The 18818-nt window shown below is 40.6% G+C and overlaps 1 protein-coding gene across 6 annotated transcripts in view; it reads right to left on the minus strand.

Annotated features, from left to right (window-relative positions):
• Positions 1-18818, minus strand: part of LOC126092418 (sorbin and SH3 domain-containing protein 1) — a 1056812-nt gene that overhangs the window by 728512 nt on the left and 309482 nt on the right. For all 6 annotated transcript variants that reach the window (XM_049908017.1, XM_049908049.1, XM_049908042.1 and 3 more), the window contains exon 4: positions 7820-7912. In XM_049908017.1, the coding sequence (XP_049763974.1) occupies positions 7820-7912 (93 nt within the window). The remainder of the gene's footprint in view (positions 1-7819; positions 7913-18818) is intronic.

Here is an 18818-nt window from a genome sequence, read left to right on the forward strand (position 1 = left end):
TACCGGAGTGGCGTGCTGTCGCCGTCTGCGACGCGTCGCGTGGAGCGGCGAGCAGACCCCCGGCTCGGCGCGGACTGGCTGTGAGGCGAAGACGCGCGGCGGCTCCCCGCCACTGTGCATGCAACAGGTGACATCACGGGGGCGTGGCCACAGGGGGGAAGAGGCGAACCTGACAACCGCGTCTTCTCCTAAGGGCCAGCCGTTTTACTGCTCGTACAGACTCTTCTCAAATGTTCTTTCCCTACTTATGGTCGAAGGAAAACACAACTCTCCCCAACTTCTACATCTACAGAGATACTCCGCAGATACGGTGCGTGGCGGAGGGCACTCTGTACCACTACTACTCCTTTCCCCTCGTCTTCCATTGCCGGCCGCGGTAGTCTAGCGGTTCTGGCGCTGCAGTCCGGAACCGCAGGACTGCTACGGTCGCAGGTTCGAATCCTGCCTCGGGCATGGGTGTGTGTGATGTCCTTAGGTTAGTTAGGTTTAAGTAGTTCTAAGTTCTAGGGAACTTATGACCTAATATGTTGAGTCCCATAGTGCTCAGAGCCATTTGAACCATTTGAACCTCTTCCATTCGTAAATAGAGCGAGGGGAAAACGACTATCTATATCCCTCCGTATGAGCACTAATTTCTCGCATCTTATTTTCGTGGCCATCACGCGCAGTGTACCCTGGCGGCAGTAGAATAGTTCGGCAGTCAGCTTCAAATGCCGGTTATTTTATTTTTCCCAAATAGTGTTTCTCGAGTACAGCCTCGCCTGTCTTCCAGGGATTCCCAGCTGATTTCCCGAAGCATCTCCATAACACTTACGTGTTGTTCGAACCTACCGGTAGTAAATCTAGCAGCCCGCCTCTGGACTGCTCAATGTCTTCCTTCAATCCGACCTGGTACGGATTCCACACACTATAGCGGTACTCAAATAGCGTCATATAAGCGGCCTCCTTTACAGGTGAACTACACTTTCCTAAAATTCTCCCAATAAACCGAGGTGGACCATCCGCCTTCCCTGCACAGTTGTCAAATGCTCGTTTCATTTTTTAAAAAATGTTCAGATGTGTGTGTTGTAAAGGAGACCGCTTATAAAACACTGATACGACCTATTCTTGAGTACTGCTCGAGCGTTTGGGATCCCTATCAGGTCGGATTGAGGGAGGACATAGAAGCAATTCAGAGGCGGGTAGGTTTGATCATCACGCGAGTGTTACGGAAATGCTTCAGGAACTCGGGTGGGAGTCTCTAGAGGAAAGGAGGAGTTCTTTTCGTGAATCGCTACTGAGGAAATTTAGAGAACCGGCATTTGAGGCTGACTACAGTACAATTTTACTGCCGCCAACTTATATTTCGCGGAACGACCACAAAGATAAGATAAGAAAGATTAGGGCTCGTACAGAGGCAGTAATTTTTCCCTCGTTCTGTTTGGGAGTGGAACAGGGAAAGAAGATGCTAGTTGTGGTACGAGGTACCCTCCGCCACTCATCGTATGGTGGATTGCGGAGTATGTATGTAGATGTAGATGTAGAAATCTTATGGGACTTAACTGCTAAGGCCATCAGTCCCTAAGCTTACACACTACTTAACCTAAATCATCCCCATGCCCGAGGGAGGACTCGAACCTCCACCGGGACCAGCCGCACAGTCCACGACTGTAGCGTCCTACACCGCTCGGCCAATCCCGCGCGACGTTTCATTTCATATCACTTTGCTACGTTACGCCCAGATATTTAAACGGCTGGACTGTGTCAAGTTGGACACTAGTAATACTGTATCAAAATGTTACAGGTTTGTTCCTCCTACCCATCCGCATTAATTGACATTTTTCCACATTTGGAGCTAGCCATTCATCACACCAGTTAAAAGTTTTGTCTGTCTTCTTGTACCTTCCTACAGTCACTCAACTTCGACACCTTACCGTGCACCACAGCATCATCCGCAAACAACCGCAGATTGCTGCCCACCCTGTCCGCCAAATCATTTATGTATACAGAGAACAACAACGGTCCTGTTACGTAATTCGGGCGATGGGTGACGCAAGCAGTTCCGTTGCGTGACAGAATTACTGTCTACAAAGAAAACATCTGAATTGCGGCCAATCCGGCGTATCTGCTTCCTACGAAACCTATTATTATTAAACCAGTTACTGCTTATTTAACACAACGTTTCTTGCGTCTAATTTCCAAGTAGGTTTATACACTACTGGCCATTAAAATTGCTACACCACGAAGAAATGCAGATGATAAATGGGTATTCATTGGACAAATATATTATACTAGAACTGACATGTGATTACATTTTCACGCAATTTGGGTGCAGAGATCCTGAGAAATCAGTACCCACAACAACCACCTCTGGCCGTAATAACGGCCATTACATGCCTGGGCATTGAGTCAAACAGAGCTTGGATGGCGTGTACAGGTACAGCTGCCCATGCAGCTTCAACACGATACCACAGTTCATCAAGAGTAGTGACTGGCGTATTGTGACGAGCCAGTTGCTCGGCATGGGAAGCACTGAGGGAGGAAACGCAGAAGGACAGAGTTTAGCGTGCCGTCGACAAGAAGGTTGCTAGAGACCGATTACAAGCTTGTAATTGGCGAGGTTAGCGATCACAGCCTATCAGTGACACCATCCCAACATTTGTCTCGAGTGATTTAGGGAAATCACTGGAAGCTTACATCTGGATGACCGAACGGGGATTTGAACCGACGTCCTCCCGAATGTGAGTCCAATGTCAGTGCTTTGCTACGTACCAAGGGCAGATGCGCCAGTTGTTCAGTGTGTTAACTCGTTTGATGAATCTTATCATAGACAACGTCTGCCATCACAAGTTCGGTAACAGTGAAAGTAATTGTTAGATTTTCGGTGTTTTGAAGCAAGCGACTGGAGGACAATCATCGAATCAACAACTTGCGTAGTAGCCGCTATCGTGCGCTGTTGTAGTCCTGAAACAGATTTATTGCGACGAACTTCAAACTCCTTACATTTTTGCAAGCACCAGGGACAATGCAGAATTGCAGTGGGCTCTAACGAAGATTGAAGATTTCGCTGTATTAAAAAAGTAGCTTAGCGCTCGCTACTTCGCTCGTGTAGACTGTATGGTCTGCAGAGATTTCTTTTTATTTAATCGAATTTTTATATTGTTCACAAATTGCAACACCTTGTAAGTTTATCACAATAATTAAGGCCAAATAAGCGTGATCTTTTCCTAATTTACTTCTGAACACAAAGCGATTCTGGTAGCTGGAGTCCAAAGCTATTGTTAATTATGTCTTTTCGTTCTTCTGAAGATATTTCCTTAGCAAATTTCATCCCCTAACAAATACTTTTTATGTATAACCGAGAAGTCAAATATCAATTTTCATAAATTCAGCTTTACAATTTTGTTACTGTAACGAAATACTTTCTTATAATTTTTTTCCTCTATTGCACTCCCTTAAGGGTTGAATTTTCAGAAACACTGAAACACGTTTTTTTTCTAACTTCTCAGTTGCCATAGATGTAGCCTTAAAAATTCTTCAGTAGTTCTTTAGTAATCATTAATTTTCAAAAAAACTTTCACCCACTATTTACCCCTCTTAGTCGCCGAATTTCCAAAAACGCTGAAACACGTATTTCTTATTTTCCGACTGAAAAACCAAATTCCAGTTTTCGTAGTTTTGGCTTCAAAAATCACTTAATAGCGACATACTTTCAAAAAGTCTTTCATTCCCCATTTCACCCCTTTAGGAGTGGAATTTCGGAATAGTCCGCCTTAAGCGATGCCTACAATGTAAGATTCACGCTCTCTCCGAGTTTTTATCCTTAGCGGTTTGGGCTGGGCGATGATGACTCAGTGAATCTGTCTGACCCTATCTCACCTCCTTAGGGGATGAATTTCCAAAATCCATGAAACACGAATTTTTTCATCTCCAACCGAGAAGCCAAACACCAATTTTAAAATATTTGGCTTTAAAATGCTTTCGCAATCAAATATTACCAAAAAAGTTTCAACCACTGTTCTACCCTCTTAGTGAAAAACAGTGACATGAGTATGTTTTATTTCCAACGGAAAAGCCAAATACTAATTTTCACAGATTTAGCTTCAAAAATGCTTGCACAATGTAATATTTCCATAAGAACTTTCATCCCCCGTTCCACCTCCTTAGGGCTTGAATTTCCAAAAACAGTAAACACTTATTTTTTATTGCTAACTGAGAAGCCAAATTTAAATTTTCATAGATTTAGCTTTTAAAATGCTTTCATAGTAAATTATTTTCATAAGAAATCTCATCTCCTCTTTCATCCCCTTAGCATTTCAGTTGCTAAAAACACTGAAACAAGTTTTTTTTATTTGTATCCGAGAAGTCAACTATCAATGTTCGTAGATGAAGCTTCAAAAATAGTTTAGTAGTTCTTTAATAATGATATATTTCAAAAAAAGCTTTCATCCATTATTTCTCTCCCATAGGGTTAAATTTCCAGGAATGCTGAAACAAGTATATCTTTATTTATAGCCGACAAATCATACCAACTTTCGTAGGTCTAACTTCAAAATTGTCTTAAAAGCAACATTTAAAAAAACCTTCATCCCATATTTGATCCCCTTAAGGTTGGAATTTCTTAAACGACACCTACAATATCAGATCCACACCTTCTCCAAGTTTCAAGTTTCTATCCTTAGAGGTTCTGCCTGGACGATGGTGAGTCAGTCAGTCTGTTAGTCAGGACATACATTGCCTTTTATGTATAGACATTCATTAAAACCATTAACTGCTCTTATTCCAAAATGGTTCTTCTTCAAAAATGAAAAGGAAGACATCTTCGTTTTCGCAATGTGCCAGAAATCTCCTATGTAATCTAACCTACCTGCATCCCTCTCCATGTCAGATTGTTATTAAAAATTTTTATGGAAGTGAAACTAGGCAGGGACAGGGATGAATATATTTTGTAGAATGTATGTTTCTTGTTTTCGGACTTAGACTCTCGGAACCTCTTGGTGCACAACGTCGATGTTGTTGTGTAGTTTGCTGAGCATTTCTGTTACACGCACATGATGACTAAACTACAAAGTGACGAAATGAACCGTTTTTCGTTGAATGTTCTCTATAAATCCTGTCTTTTAAGGATCCCAGATCGCCGAACAGTAGTTGAGATCGAGCCACCTCTATCGACTACACTTCCTTAGCTTTCTGACTTTCGCTTTGCTACATCCATTTGGGTCGTTCCAACTTAAGCCGCTCGGGAAAATCAACGACAGCAAAAGTCACAACTAGCTAATGTCTCCGAGTCTCTAGAGTGTAGGTCTCGGCACAATTGTTGGAATGAAGAGATTACGCTGCCCCACGGACGCCAACACGTTAGTTTTCACAGAAACAGCACATGTTACTGTCATTTTACTCAAACGTAACGAAGTTATTTTCTGAGACGTCATCTGTACTTCTGTCACTTAAGACATGTCTCACACTGTTCAACATTCGACCTTCTAGTCAGCCGACAAGACTTAATTTTTGTCGGAATGCGCCGGAATTGCGTTCAGGCACCTTCCGAGGAATATTTTTGAACTCACTGGAGCAAGTCGCTACCAGATATTTAAAGTAGTTCAAAATGTTCAAATGTGTGTGAAATCTGATGGCACGTAACTGCTAAGGTCATCAGTCCCTAAGCTTACACACTACCCGAGGGAGGACTCGAACCTCCGCCGGCATCAGCCGTTTAAAGTAGTACACGTGTATTCGATAGATACGGGTAACCTTCGTGTCGACTGTCCTATGTTTACGATTGCCAGAAGTCTTGTGGCTTTATTGTTTTGATTACAAGAAATTATGTTTTAAAAATTTTGATTTCAGAACATTATTATGTAAAAAAAGATTTCTCATTCCAAATTTTATCATTAGCTATCAAAAATCGAAGCTTGTAATTTTTATGACTGGGGAGGGGGTAAATGGTTGTATGGTTGAAGAGGTGGGTCCCTGCGTGATCCCTGCACCTAAAATTCTAGAAGTTAGGCACTGCAGCCCCCATTTATTGAATTATAGGCCTTTGGTCGAATAACTAACATTACTAACATTCCTACTGAAACTGCTAGTCTAATTTGCTGTCAACAGACAGGACCTCCTGTTACTTTATTTGTGCTGTAACGAAATCATCTTTCATGGAATATTAAACATAATTTTCTTCCTTCATAATGTCCAAGAAAATTTACTCTGACCGCATAAAACCTCGTGGCAAACCAGTCCATAAATGTATATAAAAGCATTCAGCGTGTTATGGCAATAAATTCACTGTGTAACTACACTTGGCTTAAGAAAAGTCTAATATTCGCTTATAGACATTGCAAAGGAATCGTCCTTACCCGCTAGCACATCAAATATAGCTCGGGGTTTTGGTACAATGAACACTTGCAGCAGCACCTCCCTCCTGGAAGGCTCTTAAATGATTTTCCTCAAGTCGCTGGCTTTACAATTATATCCCTGGCGCATCTAAAACAGTGAAGCACTGGCTTCAAGCAAGATGAAGGAAGTGGAAGCATCGTGGGAAGTTTACAGAACGGCACAAATGCCCACCGAGAGGCGATGGCGCAATGCTGGGGAACAATCAAGAATGGGTGCCACAGGGTTCGGTCTTGGGTCCTCTGCTGTTCTTAATATATATTAATGACTTGCCATTCTATATTCACGAAGATGCAAAGCTGGTACTTTTTGCCGATTATACAAATATAGCTATCGCACCCAACAGACAAGAATTAACTGATGAAATTGTAAACGATGTTTTTCAGAAAATCATTAAGTGGTTCTTTTCAAATGGGCTCTCATTAAACTTTGACAAAACACAGTATATACAGTTCCACACAGTAAATGGAATGACACCATTAATAAATATAGACTTCGATCTGAAATCGGTAGCTAAGGTAGAATATTCAAAATTTCTAGGTGTATGCATTGATGAGGGGTTGAACTGGTAAACACACACTGAAGATCTGCTGAAACGTTACTTATGCTATTAGGGTCATTGCCAATTTTGGCGATATACATCTCAGTAAATTAGCTTACCAGGCCTATTTTCATTCTCTGCTTTCGTATGGTATCATATTCTGGGGTAACTCATCATTGAGTAAAAGCGTGTAATCAGAATAATTGCTGGAGCTCATCCAGATCATCCTGCAGACACTTATTTAAAGAGCTAGGGATGTTCACTGTAGCCTCGCAATATATATATTCACTTATGAAATTTGTTATTAACAATCCGAACGAATTCAGAAGTAATAGCAGTGTACATGGCTACAATACTAGGAGAAAGGATGATCTTCACTACTCAAGGTTAAATCTAACTTTGGTTCAGAAAGTTATTATGCTGCCACAAAAGTCTTTGGTCACTTACCTAATAGCATCAAAAGTCTGACAGATAGCCATATAGCAATTAAAAGAAAATTAAAAGAGTTTCTGAATGGCAACTCCTTCTACTCATTAGATCAATTTTTGGATATAGTAAGTGAGTTATTCCCCCCCCCCCCCCAAAATTAAGTGTCATGTAATATTTTGTGCAATGTAATATCTTGGATAGACACCTTTTATTAACCTGACACGTTCCACATCATTACGAAGTGTCGTATTCATGATCTATAGCTGGACTCCTTCACCGTACGTCACGAATGACGCCATGTAGTTGTGAAGGAGTTGTCAAGCAGAGTAACTGGTTTCACGTGCACTGAAGTTCATCCATCCTCTTAACAAGTACCAGTAAACACCGGTTGGGTAAACATCCCGGGCTGCTATAAATTCACATCGGAATTACGCAGAAGCGCCGAAGTCGGAAGAGTTGGGAGTGAGTGAGAGGACTCACCAGCGGCGCTGTGCGAGGGGCTGCCGTCCGCTGACTTGACGGTGATGCCGGTAGAGGCGCTGCTGGTGCTGCTACTGCTGCTGCTACCGCCTCCTGGAACACAAGTGGCACAGCAGCTCATCAGTGGCACTCTGGACATCTTCAAAAATTTAACAAACAGGAGGCAAGATTCTAACATTGCCGTTGTAATAACTGAACTGATTCGGTGCTTTTGAGAACATGTAACCCAAGAGTTATATTTGACAGAAAGTACACAGATCTTACTGCATCGCAAATGACTGATGTCACATTTTTTATTTGACGATCTGAAATCATATCCTAGTAAGATTAATTCCAGCTTGTCCAACGAGGTAGAAAATATTCACAAAAGACGCTTTTATTCATATACTAATAACGTTAGGTTCTCCTTTCATACAGCCTCGGTATCGTACTTACCATGCGGTTGAAGATTTAAGGCCATCAATTCCGAACCAGACCAATCTACTGCACGATATTGTCCATAGTACGTTTGTGTATACACAGATGTCTTCAAAATAGAAGAGGCATTAGGAAACTCCTTCAACCCTTCTAATGACGCCTCTCAAATGACTTTACTGCCATCTCAAACCTCCATCTATACAGTGGACATATTGGCCGTAAGGGATGTCATTTGTTATGAAATACAGATATTTAAGCTTATTTTAATATTAACAGGCTTCCAAAGATTTTTTCATAAAATTAAAAATCCAAAACTCGATAAGCAGACTGACAGATATATTTTGGATACACTGAACAGTATTACAGAATGATAGAAAAATCTCATACACGTCGATTTGCTGTGGATAAAAGAACATCATGGGACTTTCTATAAGAAAATGGTCTACCTACTAGCCAAGAGGAGCAATACAGAAAAACAGTTCCTTCTAATACTTCTGTCTCATACTGATTTCAAACCTACGATCAAGGAAGCTCTTCACCATACTGGGACCATGAATAGCATGCAACGTGAGGACATAGCGGCCATAGAACCAAAAATCTCAAAAAATGGTTCAAATGGCTTTGAGCACTATGCGCCTTAACTTCTGAGGTCATCAGTCGCCTAGAACTTAGAACTAATTAAACCTAACTAACCTAAGGACATCACACACATCCATGCCCGAGGCAGGATTCGAACCAAACATCTCACCTCGACCTTGGTTCGACTATGTGGTGCTAAGTGAACGTCATATGGCGTCTATCATTCCTATGAGGCTGTCACACATCTTACCCCTACACATTTATATTGGATAAGTATTCTATTTTCTGGAAGCTGTGATCAGGATAAAACTGAACAGGCAGATCTGAATCACACAATTTTGGTAAGCACAATGGACGAGGAAGCACTTACAGGAAACTGGCTGCAAGGACATTTCTTCTATCTACACCACATTAAGTAAAACATTCCGGAGGTGAAATATTCTACCATTCGCATCTCCGCGCGGAGACTACCTAGGAGGACGTTGTCATCAGGAAAAACAAAACTGGCATTCTACGGATCGGAACGTGGAGGGGAGACAGGGTTATAAATATAGAACCGAATAGAGGTAACGCAAGAGTAGGTCTAATAATGAATAAGAAAACTGGAATGCAGGTAATCTACTATTTCGAGTCGTCAGTCTTCTGACTGCTCTGATGAGGCCCACCACGAATTACTCTCCTGCGTCAACCTTTTCATCTCAGAATAGTATTTGCAACATACGTTCTCAATTATTTGCTAGATGTATTCCAGTCTCTGTGTTCCTCTACAGCTTTTACCCTCTACAGCTCCCTCTAGTACAATGGAAGTTATTGGCTGGCGTCTTAACTGTTGTCCTGTCATTCTGCCCTTGCTTATTGTCAGTGTCTTCCATATACTCCTTTGCTCTCCCATTCTGCAGCGAACCTCCTCATTCCTTACCTTATCAATCCACTTAATTTTCAACATTCTTCTTTAGCACCACATCTCAAATGCTTAAATTTTCTTTTGTTCCGGTTTTCCCGCAGTCCACGTTTCACTACCGTGAAGTGCTGTGCTGCAAGGAAGGACATGCTCAGAGTTTTCTTCCCCATAGTGAGGCCTATGTTTGATTCTAATAGATTTCTCTTGGCCAGGAATCTCAGTTTGCCAGTGCTAGAGTGCTTTTTATGTCCTGCTTGCTCCCACCGTCATGGGTAAATTTGCTGCCTAGGAAGTACCTACTTCGTGATCATCAGTTCTAATGTTACGTTTCTCTCTGTTCTCATTTCTGCTACTTCTCTTAACTTTCATCTTTTTTCGTTTTACTCACAATACATTCCTGTACTCATTAGACTATTCATTCCATTCTGCAGATCCTGCAATTCTCATTCACTTTCACTGAGGATAGTAATGTCATCAGCGAATATTATCATTGATATCATTTTAGCTTACATTTTAATGCCACTCTTGAATCTTTCTTTTATTTCCGTCACTGCTTCTTCACTGTACGAATTGAAGAGCTGGGGCGAAAGAATATAGCCGTATCATACACTTTTCTTAATCTGAGCACTTCGTTCTTGGTCTTCCAGTTTTATTATTCCCTCTTGGTTCTTGTAGACATCGTACACTATTCGTCTTTCCCTATTTTTATCCAATTACGCCGTCTCAAAAGACTTAGTAGTACATAGTATACTGTACTAGCCACAATACTGAGCGTATTCTATCAGAGTATTTAAACTTAACTTTTTGTGTTAACTATGTGCACTAAAAATGTTGCTGGCTGTCTGATATAAATAAAAAAATATGAGGCTGATATTAAAAATTAAAATTCGAAATACAAACCTTAATCAGAAGAATCCTCAAAGTGGAGGAACAGGAACTAAATTTTAAAAACATTTATTCAAGTTTGATGCTATTTAGAACAGTTTCTCTACTCACAAAATGTCGTATATGATCATATACGATGAAGATTATAGACACTCCTCACACTGCGCTTGTCCGACCTCTGCTGGAATATTGTTGTGCGGTATGAGATCCTTTCCAAACAGCATTGACGGAGGACATCGAAAAAGTACAAAGAAGGGCAGCTCGTTTAGTATTATCGCTCGGATATGATAAGCGAGTCGGGGTGGCAATAGTCAAAACAAAGGCCTTTTGCGATGTGGCGAGAGCTTTTCGCGAAATTCAATCACCAACTTTCTCCTTTGAATGTGAAAATATTTTAAGGTGCCCAAACCACATAGGGAGAAATAAACATCATAATAAAATAAGAGAAATAACAGTACATACAGAAAGATTTTAAGTTTTCGTTTTCCTCACCAGCTGTTAGAGAGTGGGACGGCAGGGAAATAATCAAATAAAACTGTATCGTTCCAGAGACCTTATCAAATCTCAAACATCTATGACGAATATATGCAGACTGCAGCGATGAATTAAAATTTGTGCCAAGGCTAGGATTTGAACCAGCGTCCCCTGCTCAGTAGACAGATGTGCAAACCACGTTGACACCCTGGCACAGTGGCTTTGCACAACTGCACGGATTGCCTTAGCACGCCTCCCTCCTCTATCCAAACTGCCATTCACTTGATCTTGGTCTAAACTCGAACATCATTGCAGACGCTCACCAACTGTGTTGGAACAGCAGCTCAACATCAAATGAAACGGGCGGCAGAGAAAGAGTCTGAAAGTGGTGCGAAGAACCCTCTGTCGCGCACTTAAGTGTGAGTTGCAGAATAGTGATGTAAATGTAGATGTAGATGTGGACATTAAAGAATTTATAGCACTACTGATACCTTCAAGTTTTATAATGATTAGTGTCATAACTAAAGTAGAATAAATCGTGTTTTGAAGGCTATGTTTCATGGACAGTTTGACTAAAGTGTAGCCCTAGACCAACATTCGACAATATGAATGTGCAAAATCTCCCAAAACAGAGCTAAGAAAATTGGCCGTTAAGCCAACCGTTTAACTGCTTGGAAATGAACAAGGGCGGTCTTTGTATACCCGGTTCGTCACATTATTGTGCAGTCATGCCAGGCTGACTGCACAATTCATAAATCTACCATTATGTTACGCTCTTTCACCACAAAGAGTTTGAGAACCTACCAACTCCGGAAGAGGACGTACTTTCTACCTTGAAATTTCACACTTCTTTCTCCTGTTAATGTACAGAATATGGCATTTCCCCAGTTCGACTGATTCCATGGATGAATTACGAGTAGATGAACAAACTACAATACAGCAATGCCACGATCTTCAGTGTCTACTGAATGCTACAATAGTTCTGTTCTCAGTCGCCTGTGCAATGTGTATTTCGGATGTGGCAAATTTCTTGAAAGTTTGAGATACTTGCTAGTGATACCACCCTATAAAAAGGGTGAGAGAGGTAATGTAAACAATTACCGGCCACTTCCTTTACTACCAGTTTTGTATTTTATACGATATGAGAAAAGAATTCCACTTTGTAGACCATGCAATGTTTTTGGGTAACTTGGAACACCCGTGGATTAGGGAAGGAGCTCAACAACAACGGTGGAAAGTAGAAAGCAGAAGGTTGTCCTCCATTGTCGACAAAAGGGCAGAATAGTTTGAATGTGACTGTCGTCTGATTGAGTTGCTGCAGGGTTTTATTCTAGGTCCATTTGATTCCTTGATATACAGGGAGTAAACGGGAACGTTGTCTCACAGTGGTGTAGGTGAAATAGAGACGAAAAAATTGATGTAAGAAACTTGTGGTGTACCAAGCCGTAACAACCTGAAATTGCCCAAGAAAGTAATCGCATATGGGCCGCGTGATTGAATTTCTTTTTCTTGTTAAAATCGTTCTCGAATATTAAAAAGCCTCTAATCTCGCACTTAAATGTAAAATTGACGATTCTGTAAATGCTACCTCAATGCCTTCCACCAAATACACAAACGTGAGCCTTGCCTCAAAATGTTGTGAATTTTCGCACCATAAAATTAACAATTAAATCGTTTTGTTTGTCTGGCCTTCTACCTATGGAACTACTACGCTCGTAAGGATCGAATTTAGATTAGTTTTAGCATAACGTGTACAAATGGCTTTTTCTCTCGTTACTCTCATGACAATGTTTAAATTAATAATTTTAAGGGACTACCCAACCAAGCCAGTGGCATGAGACAGCGTGAGAATATTTCAATTTACAAGCGGCAAGCCTACGTTGTAGCTTTATTGGATTTAATAGGTCAATTTGAAGCTGACAGGAATTTCTCAAATTAGAGATTAGGAGAAGGATGTATATTTCCTTTGAAGAAGCTTTAAATTGACAACGATCACATTCAATACTATTTAGTGATGATGACCTATTTCAAAGGTTAAGACTATCATCATCTGATCTTCAAAAAACTCGTTGTCATACGTCCTGTTCCATTACGACTGTACCACTCATGTCATGTAGATATCATAGTGGATAGTAGGTAGCGCATTCCATACAGGTTTTGTTAAAAATAAAATCAGATTTCTCACAAACAAAAACAACATAGTTAAATAAGCACCTTGTGTGTGAATATCCCTTGTTATGCAATTTGTTTTTTTATTGTATTGTTTTTATTTGTGATAAATCTATTTTTATTTTTAACAAAACCTGTGTGAATGCGCTACATACTATCCACTATGATGTCTACACGGCACACGTGATACAGTCATAATGGAACAGGACGTATAACAAGTTTTTTTAAGATCGGAAAGTGACAGTCTTATCTATTGAAATCGCTCATCAGGAATACTACTTACTTTAGATTACACTAGATTAGATTCAGTTTTCGTTCGATAGATCCAAAAAATAAGATGATTCTCGTGGGTGTGGAACATGTCAGAAAGTATAATACAAATTCATAAAAACTGAAAGCGATCTTATACATTAGAAGTTCCTTCAATTTGAAGTTGTTTCCCAGCATCATAGACCGCAGGTGTCGTATGTAAAATTGTTCGTCTGTACTTACTTACATCACTATGGTACATTGTAAACATTTAGCGTTTACAACCTGTATATCAGTGTCAGGTACTAAATATGACAGGTGACACGGGTGTTATTGTGAAAGATGTGGAATGTAATATGAATGATGTAGCTAATAGGGTAACAGTAACATCAGCAAGTAGCTTTATGAGGCCACATTAACGCTTAACTATGACAGAGCGCAATGGGTAGATTTTGTAAAAGCGAAATTTTATTGCCGGGATGTGATCAAATAGTCAGTAAAGTCGGCAGTCTTGTACCCTTAGGACTGATCGTATGAAAGGCTTTCTTGGAGGTACCACGTTCAACGCCTTGTGCAGAAACTGAATTCTACCATCTTCATTGTATCAATGGTCTCTGCTTTTTCTGAGACTAAAACACGAAGGCTTGCTTACTCTGCTTCCTTTCACTGTATTATGGTGTGATATTTTGGGGAAACTTTGAGCACGCACAAGGCCTATTCTTACTCTTGTGAAAATTGGAAACTGATATAGAACAGGGATATTGCAGCCACGATTGCGTTGTGCTGTATTGTGTTGGGAACCGGCGTCGGAATCTGCGCGCCACGATGTTGAAGGGGTCATTTTCTGCAGCTAAGTAAGTACTGCATATGAGAAACGATGCGGCACATCAGTTTTTCTGAGTTGTGGCTTCCTTGAAGAAGTAGTTATTGTAGCCCCAGTTTCAGTCTATTGCTTGTGTTTCATACGAAGTATCACCTTAGAAAATATACGTGTGGAAGACTTAGGAAGTGAAGAAAAATATACTGTGCTGCTGAAACTTGTACCGAACTTAACCTGCTACGTGCAATCTATTTGGCATCTTTCCGTGGATGACAGTGCATGTACCAATATGTTTCAAAAAGCTGCGCGCCAAAATGCGTTTTTTCAGGCGGTCGTATCTTTGGTGCTATTGATCACAGAGTTAAGGGATCAAGCATTCTGGATAGCCCATGTTCTAGCGACCATTTGTGTACCTATCAGAAGAAGGGGAATAGTGTAGCTATCCTACAGCACAGGGTAAAAATTTTGATCGTACACACTTCCTCCAGCCCAGGTAAATTGAGCACACCGGTTGGATCTTTTGCATTAGATCTGGTCTGGGGTGGACCTAAGGCAGCTTATAAAAGTACAATTTGTTCATGGGTGGTTCCTGACAAAACCCCGAAAAACCGTTTGTTCGGTATGTAAAGTGCGAATTGTGGGGATGACCACTTCTACCAGGATAGGAACTTTAACAGTGGGAACTATTTATTTACAGCTCGTACAAAATAGATACGTTTTTCAAAGTTTTACTGACTTTCAAAGTGGTCACCAGCACTGTGTATAGCCAGCGATGTGGAAGTCGTAGGATACTCTTGGCAGTGCCAGTTGTGTTGGCAGTTCCAGCGGTGCGGTCTATTTCCCGACGAATTTGTAGCAGTAGTGAAGCGAATGCCGTGAAGTGTTTCCTTCAGTTTAGAAATCCAGTTGAACTCACGAGGGCTTAAGTCAGGGGAGCACAGTAGGTGGTATAGCACTTAGTAGCCCCGTCAATCAAACAAATTAGCAACAGTTTGCACTGTACGTTCTTGAGGATTGTCCTACAAAATGATGGTCAGGTCCTGCAGAAAGTGTCATCACTTCTGTCTCTACGCTGTTCATTTTTGGGATACAAACTACGACTTTTTAAACACGTATTAATTGTGTACGAGCTGTAAATAAATAGTTGCAACTATTAAAGTTCCAACCCTCGTTTAACTTTTATTCAAGATATGTTCTCACGATGATGTTTTTAGGGAGCTTCAAAATTTTTTCCGATATCATTGTCGCTTACCGAGATCCGTACTTGCACACGTAAAATACGCCCGTAATATCCAGTCTGATGCGTAAATGTAGTTTTAACTGACGTAGTGAACACATGAGAAGTGTTCTATAGTCACTGGAACGGTTGTGATATCACGAGACTGTGGTTTCAGTCAAAATCTATTCCTCAGTAAGAATTTATGAAGCGCTGTGCCTGTATAATGAGCACTACACGCCTATACAAATGGCCCAATGTGGTACTTCAGTAACAAAAAATGGGCTAAAAGGGATCTTAAAAGTTTGAAAGAACTTAAAATGACTGCCAAAAATTATGGAAATCTGACAAGACTAAAAATTCAGTAAAATATTTCTAATAACATTTTTACGCCTTTAATATACAAATCATAAGCCGGGTGTTTTCAGTAAATTGCGATCTATGAACAAAGTATTCAGAAAAAAATGTAAAGAAAACAATTTTGTTTTATCCTCGTATTATCCATGAATATTTGTTGATTATTTGTGTCAAGCTACATAAATATGTGGAAGTATATAAAAAAACTGTCAAACATTTACTGACCTATAGAATTCCTTTTTATACAAGCAGCACACCTTGCTCCAGCAAGAAAAAGAAGGGAACCAGTGAAAAAATAAAAGTCGAACATATCGGCGCCTTTATTTTTTTCTTTTTTTTTTGCTGAACGAGAGTATCAGAGAGACAATGACGGTGGAAGGGACGGTGCCAGTGGGAGAGGAAGAGAGAGGAGACAGTAGTGGTGGCGGACAGAAAGTGGCAGTGAAAGAGAAAGAGAGATGCACGGAGACAATAGCAGTGGGAGCCAAAGAGAGAATAGACATTAATGGTCAGTGTGGCAGTAAAACAGAGAGATGGATGGAAATAGGAGTGGGAGCAAAAGAGAGAGGAGCCAATCCAAATGAAATATATAGATGAGTGGAGACCATGCACAGCCTTGAGAGGTCTGTATCCGCCCAGATTGGCGATCTTTATCACGTACATGTACGGGAGAGCACATTTTGGACCGAAAGGTATAGCGGAAAAATAATTTACACCCCCATAATTTTTGAGCTGCCGAGGTATGGTGGATACAGTGGCAGACGGAAAGAAAGACAGAAGGATACGGTGTATGTGAGAGAGGAGACAGTGGGAGTGGGATATGCTGTAAAAGAGTGGGAGAAAAAGGGGCGAGAGATACACATACATAGACATATGTGTACAGTGCTGAGTACGAAGACTCAACTATAAAGAGACAGTGTGTGAAATAGTTTAGAACGTTCTTTGTTAAAAGAACGCAAGTATGTTCGCATGGCAAATTTTTTGTCCAGTAAGGCAGAGTGAGGTTTGACGCATCTGGTTCCCCATTTATCTGTCAGAGTCTTATGAAGAGAAACGTATTTGCATTATTTGAGCTCCGGCAGGAGCATTTTTCCGCTGGTCGATAAATGTGTTAGGAAACCACTTACCACAGAATGATTGTCGCTAGGGTCGAAATCATCCGTACTGATCGCAGATGACCACTATGTACATTTCATTTGTTCGGAATTTAAGAATATGGACTTCATTGTTCTCTCCATGATTACCAGTACGGCCAGGGAACAATACCTGTTCACCATTCTAAACATTAACTCTCAACTTCTAAGGGCAGCATACGCATCAGGGGCTACTACGAAGCAAAAAGGAATAGAACAATTTCTATAATGATGTTCAGCGACGACGAACGCCGCTGCCTAACTTTTACCGTAACAGCAAGTTACGTTAGTATAAAAAATCCTTGGTATTGCCGTAGCACAGTCTTTGCCTCTGCGTAGTCTGATACGTTTTTAGTTGCACTGTGGATGTGTTAACTTGTGATGGTTTCTATTAGATGAAGAAAGATTTATTGTAAATGACAGCAAGGATGAATATGATGTATACATTGAAAGGTGAAAGGAATAACAATTGTAAATATTATTATTATTATTTTTTGAAGAGAAGAAGTTTGAGGTAAGACTGCAGCTCTGGGCACCTAATTTGCTTAACCTTTACTTTGTTCACTTGCGCAGAGCTGAGGGAAAGACCACCCCACCTCCCTGAGTCATGAATTAACATTTTAATTTATTAAGCTATTTGATCTCTCTAGAAATTCTCTGTTAACATTGTACCCTCTTTAAATCATTGATCAGTTTAGTAAGCTTAGTATTGTTCAGACCTATGTTAAATGTGTAGATCACGGGAAGTTTTACTCTCTTTTTTGAATATATATACTTCATTCTAAAATAGAGCTATTGGAATATCGTTCATAGAAATAATAAATTTTGCTTAGAACCAGATAAATGTTTTACTTTATTTGCGCATTTAATATAAAGACAAGTTGTGTTCAGACCAGTTACACTTCAATTCAAATTAGGTTCTGTTTAGTCAAAGGTTAGCATATGAGTTTAAGTTGGATAACAAATTGTGGGTGCATAATTCCGGTAATACGTAGACTTTTATAGAGTCGGAGGTAAAACCGGGCTAAATTTCATAGAGAAACAAAATATAGTGGGTAGTCTACAATGCCACTGGGAAAGAATTTGAGAATGTACAGGGTGAACCTGAACTCCACCGCTATGCTTTCAGAGGTACTTCTTAGATACCTTCTGAGTATTTTGGTGTAAGGAACCCGCGGTCTCTGGCGGCCCAAAGTCACTGCATTTAGTTTGGTTTTTTGTCCCCAACTCGCTTTAAATCTCTATTGCACTGAAAACAGTTGACAACAGCATAAATATCAACGGGATGTGCAGTGAGTCTTGTTTGGAAACAAACTTGTTCCGTTACTCACAGTGCTTGCTGTTGTCAACAGTAATGACTACTTTACTCTTTGTCGCTATGCTTATACACTCATGTTCAGAAAAAAAGAAAAAAAAACCGAACTATTTTAGCGACTAGAGGCAGGCCGTTCATATTCACAGAACACGTACATCAGAATGTTCTGCAGAAATGATTACCATTTCATCACCTCGGTTGAGCATGTGTTCTGTTGCCTATTAGGCACAGGGTCCGCCATGGTCCCTGATAGCTTGTTCCATGCATCATAACTTCGACGCGTATAAGCGAATAGCGTCCTTTGGTATTACCACCCACGCTGCATTCACCTGACTCCAAATTTCATCTGTGCTGGTTGGCACAGGGTCACTGTGCTGTACCCATCGTTTCACCATATTCAACACATTTTCGGTTGGCGACAAGTCTGGTGATCTGGCGAGACAGAGAAAAATGCTAATGTGCTGAGACACCAAGAAGACACGTG

The sequence above is a fragment of the Schistocerca cancellata genome, chromosome 1 (assembly GCF_023864275.1).
Source record: "Schistocerca cancellata isolate TAMUIC-IGC-003103 chromosome 1, iqSchCanc2.1, whole genome shotgun sequence".
Taxonomy (NCBI): domain Eukaryota; kingdom Metazoa; phylum Arthropoda; class Insecta; order Orthoptera; family Acrididae; genus Schistocerca; species Schistocerca cancellata.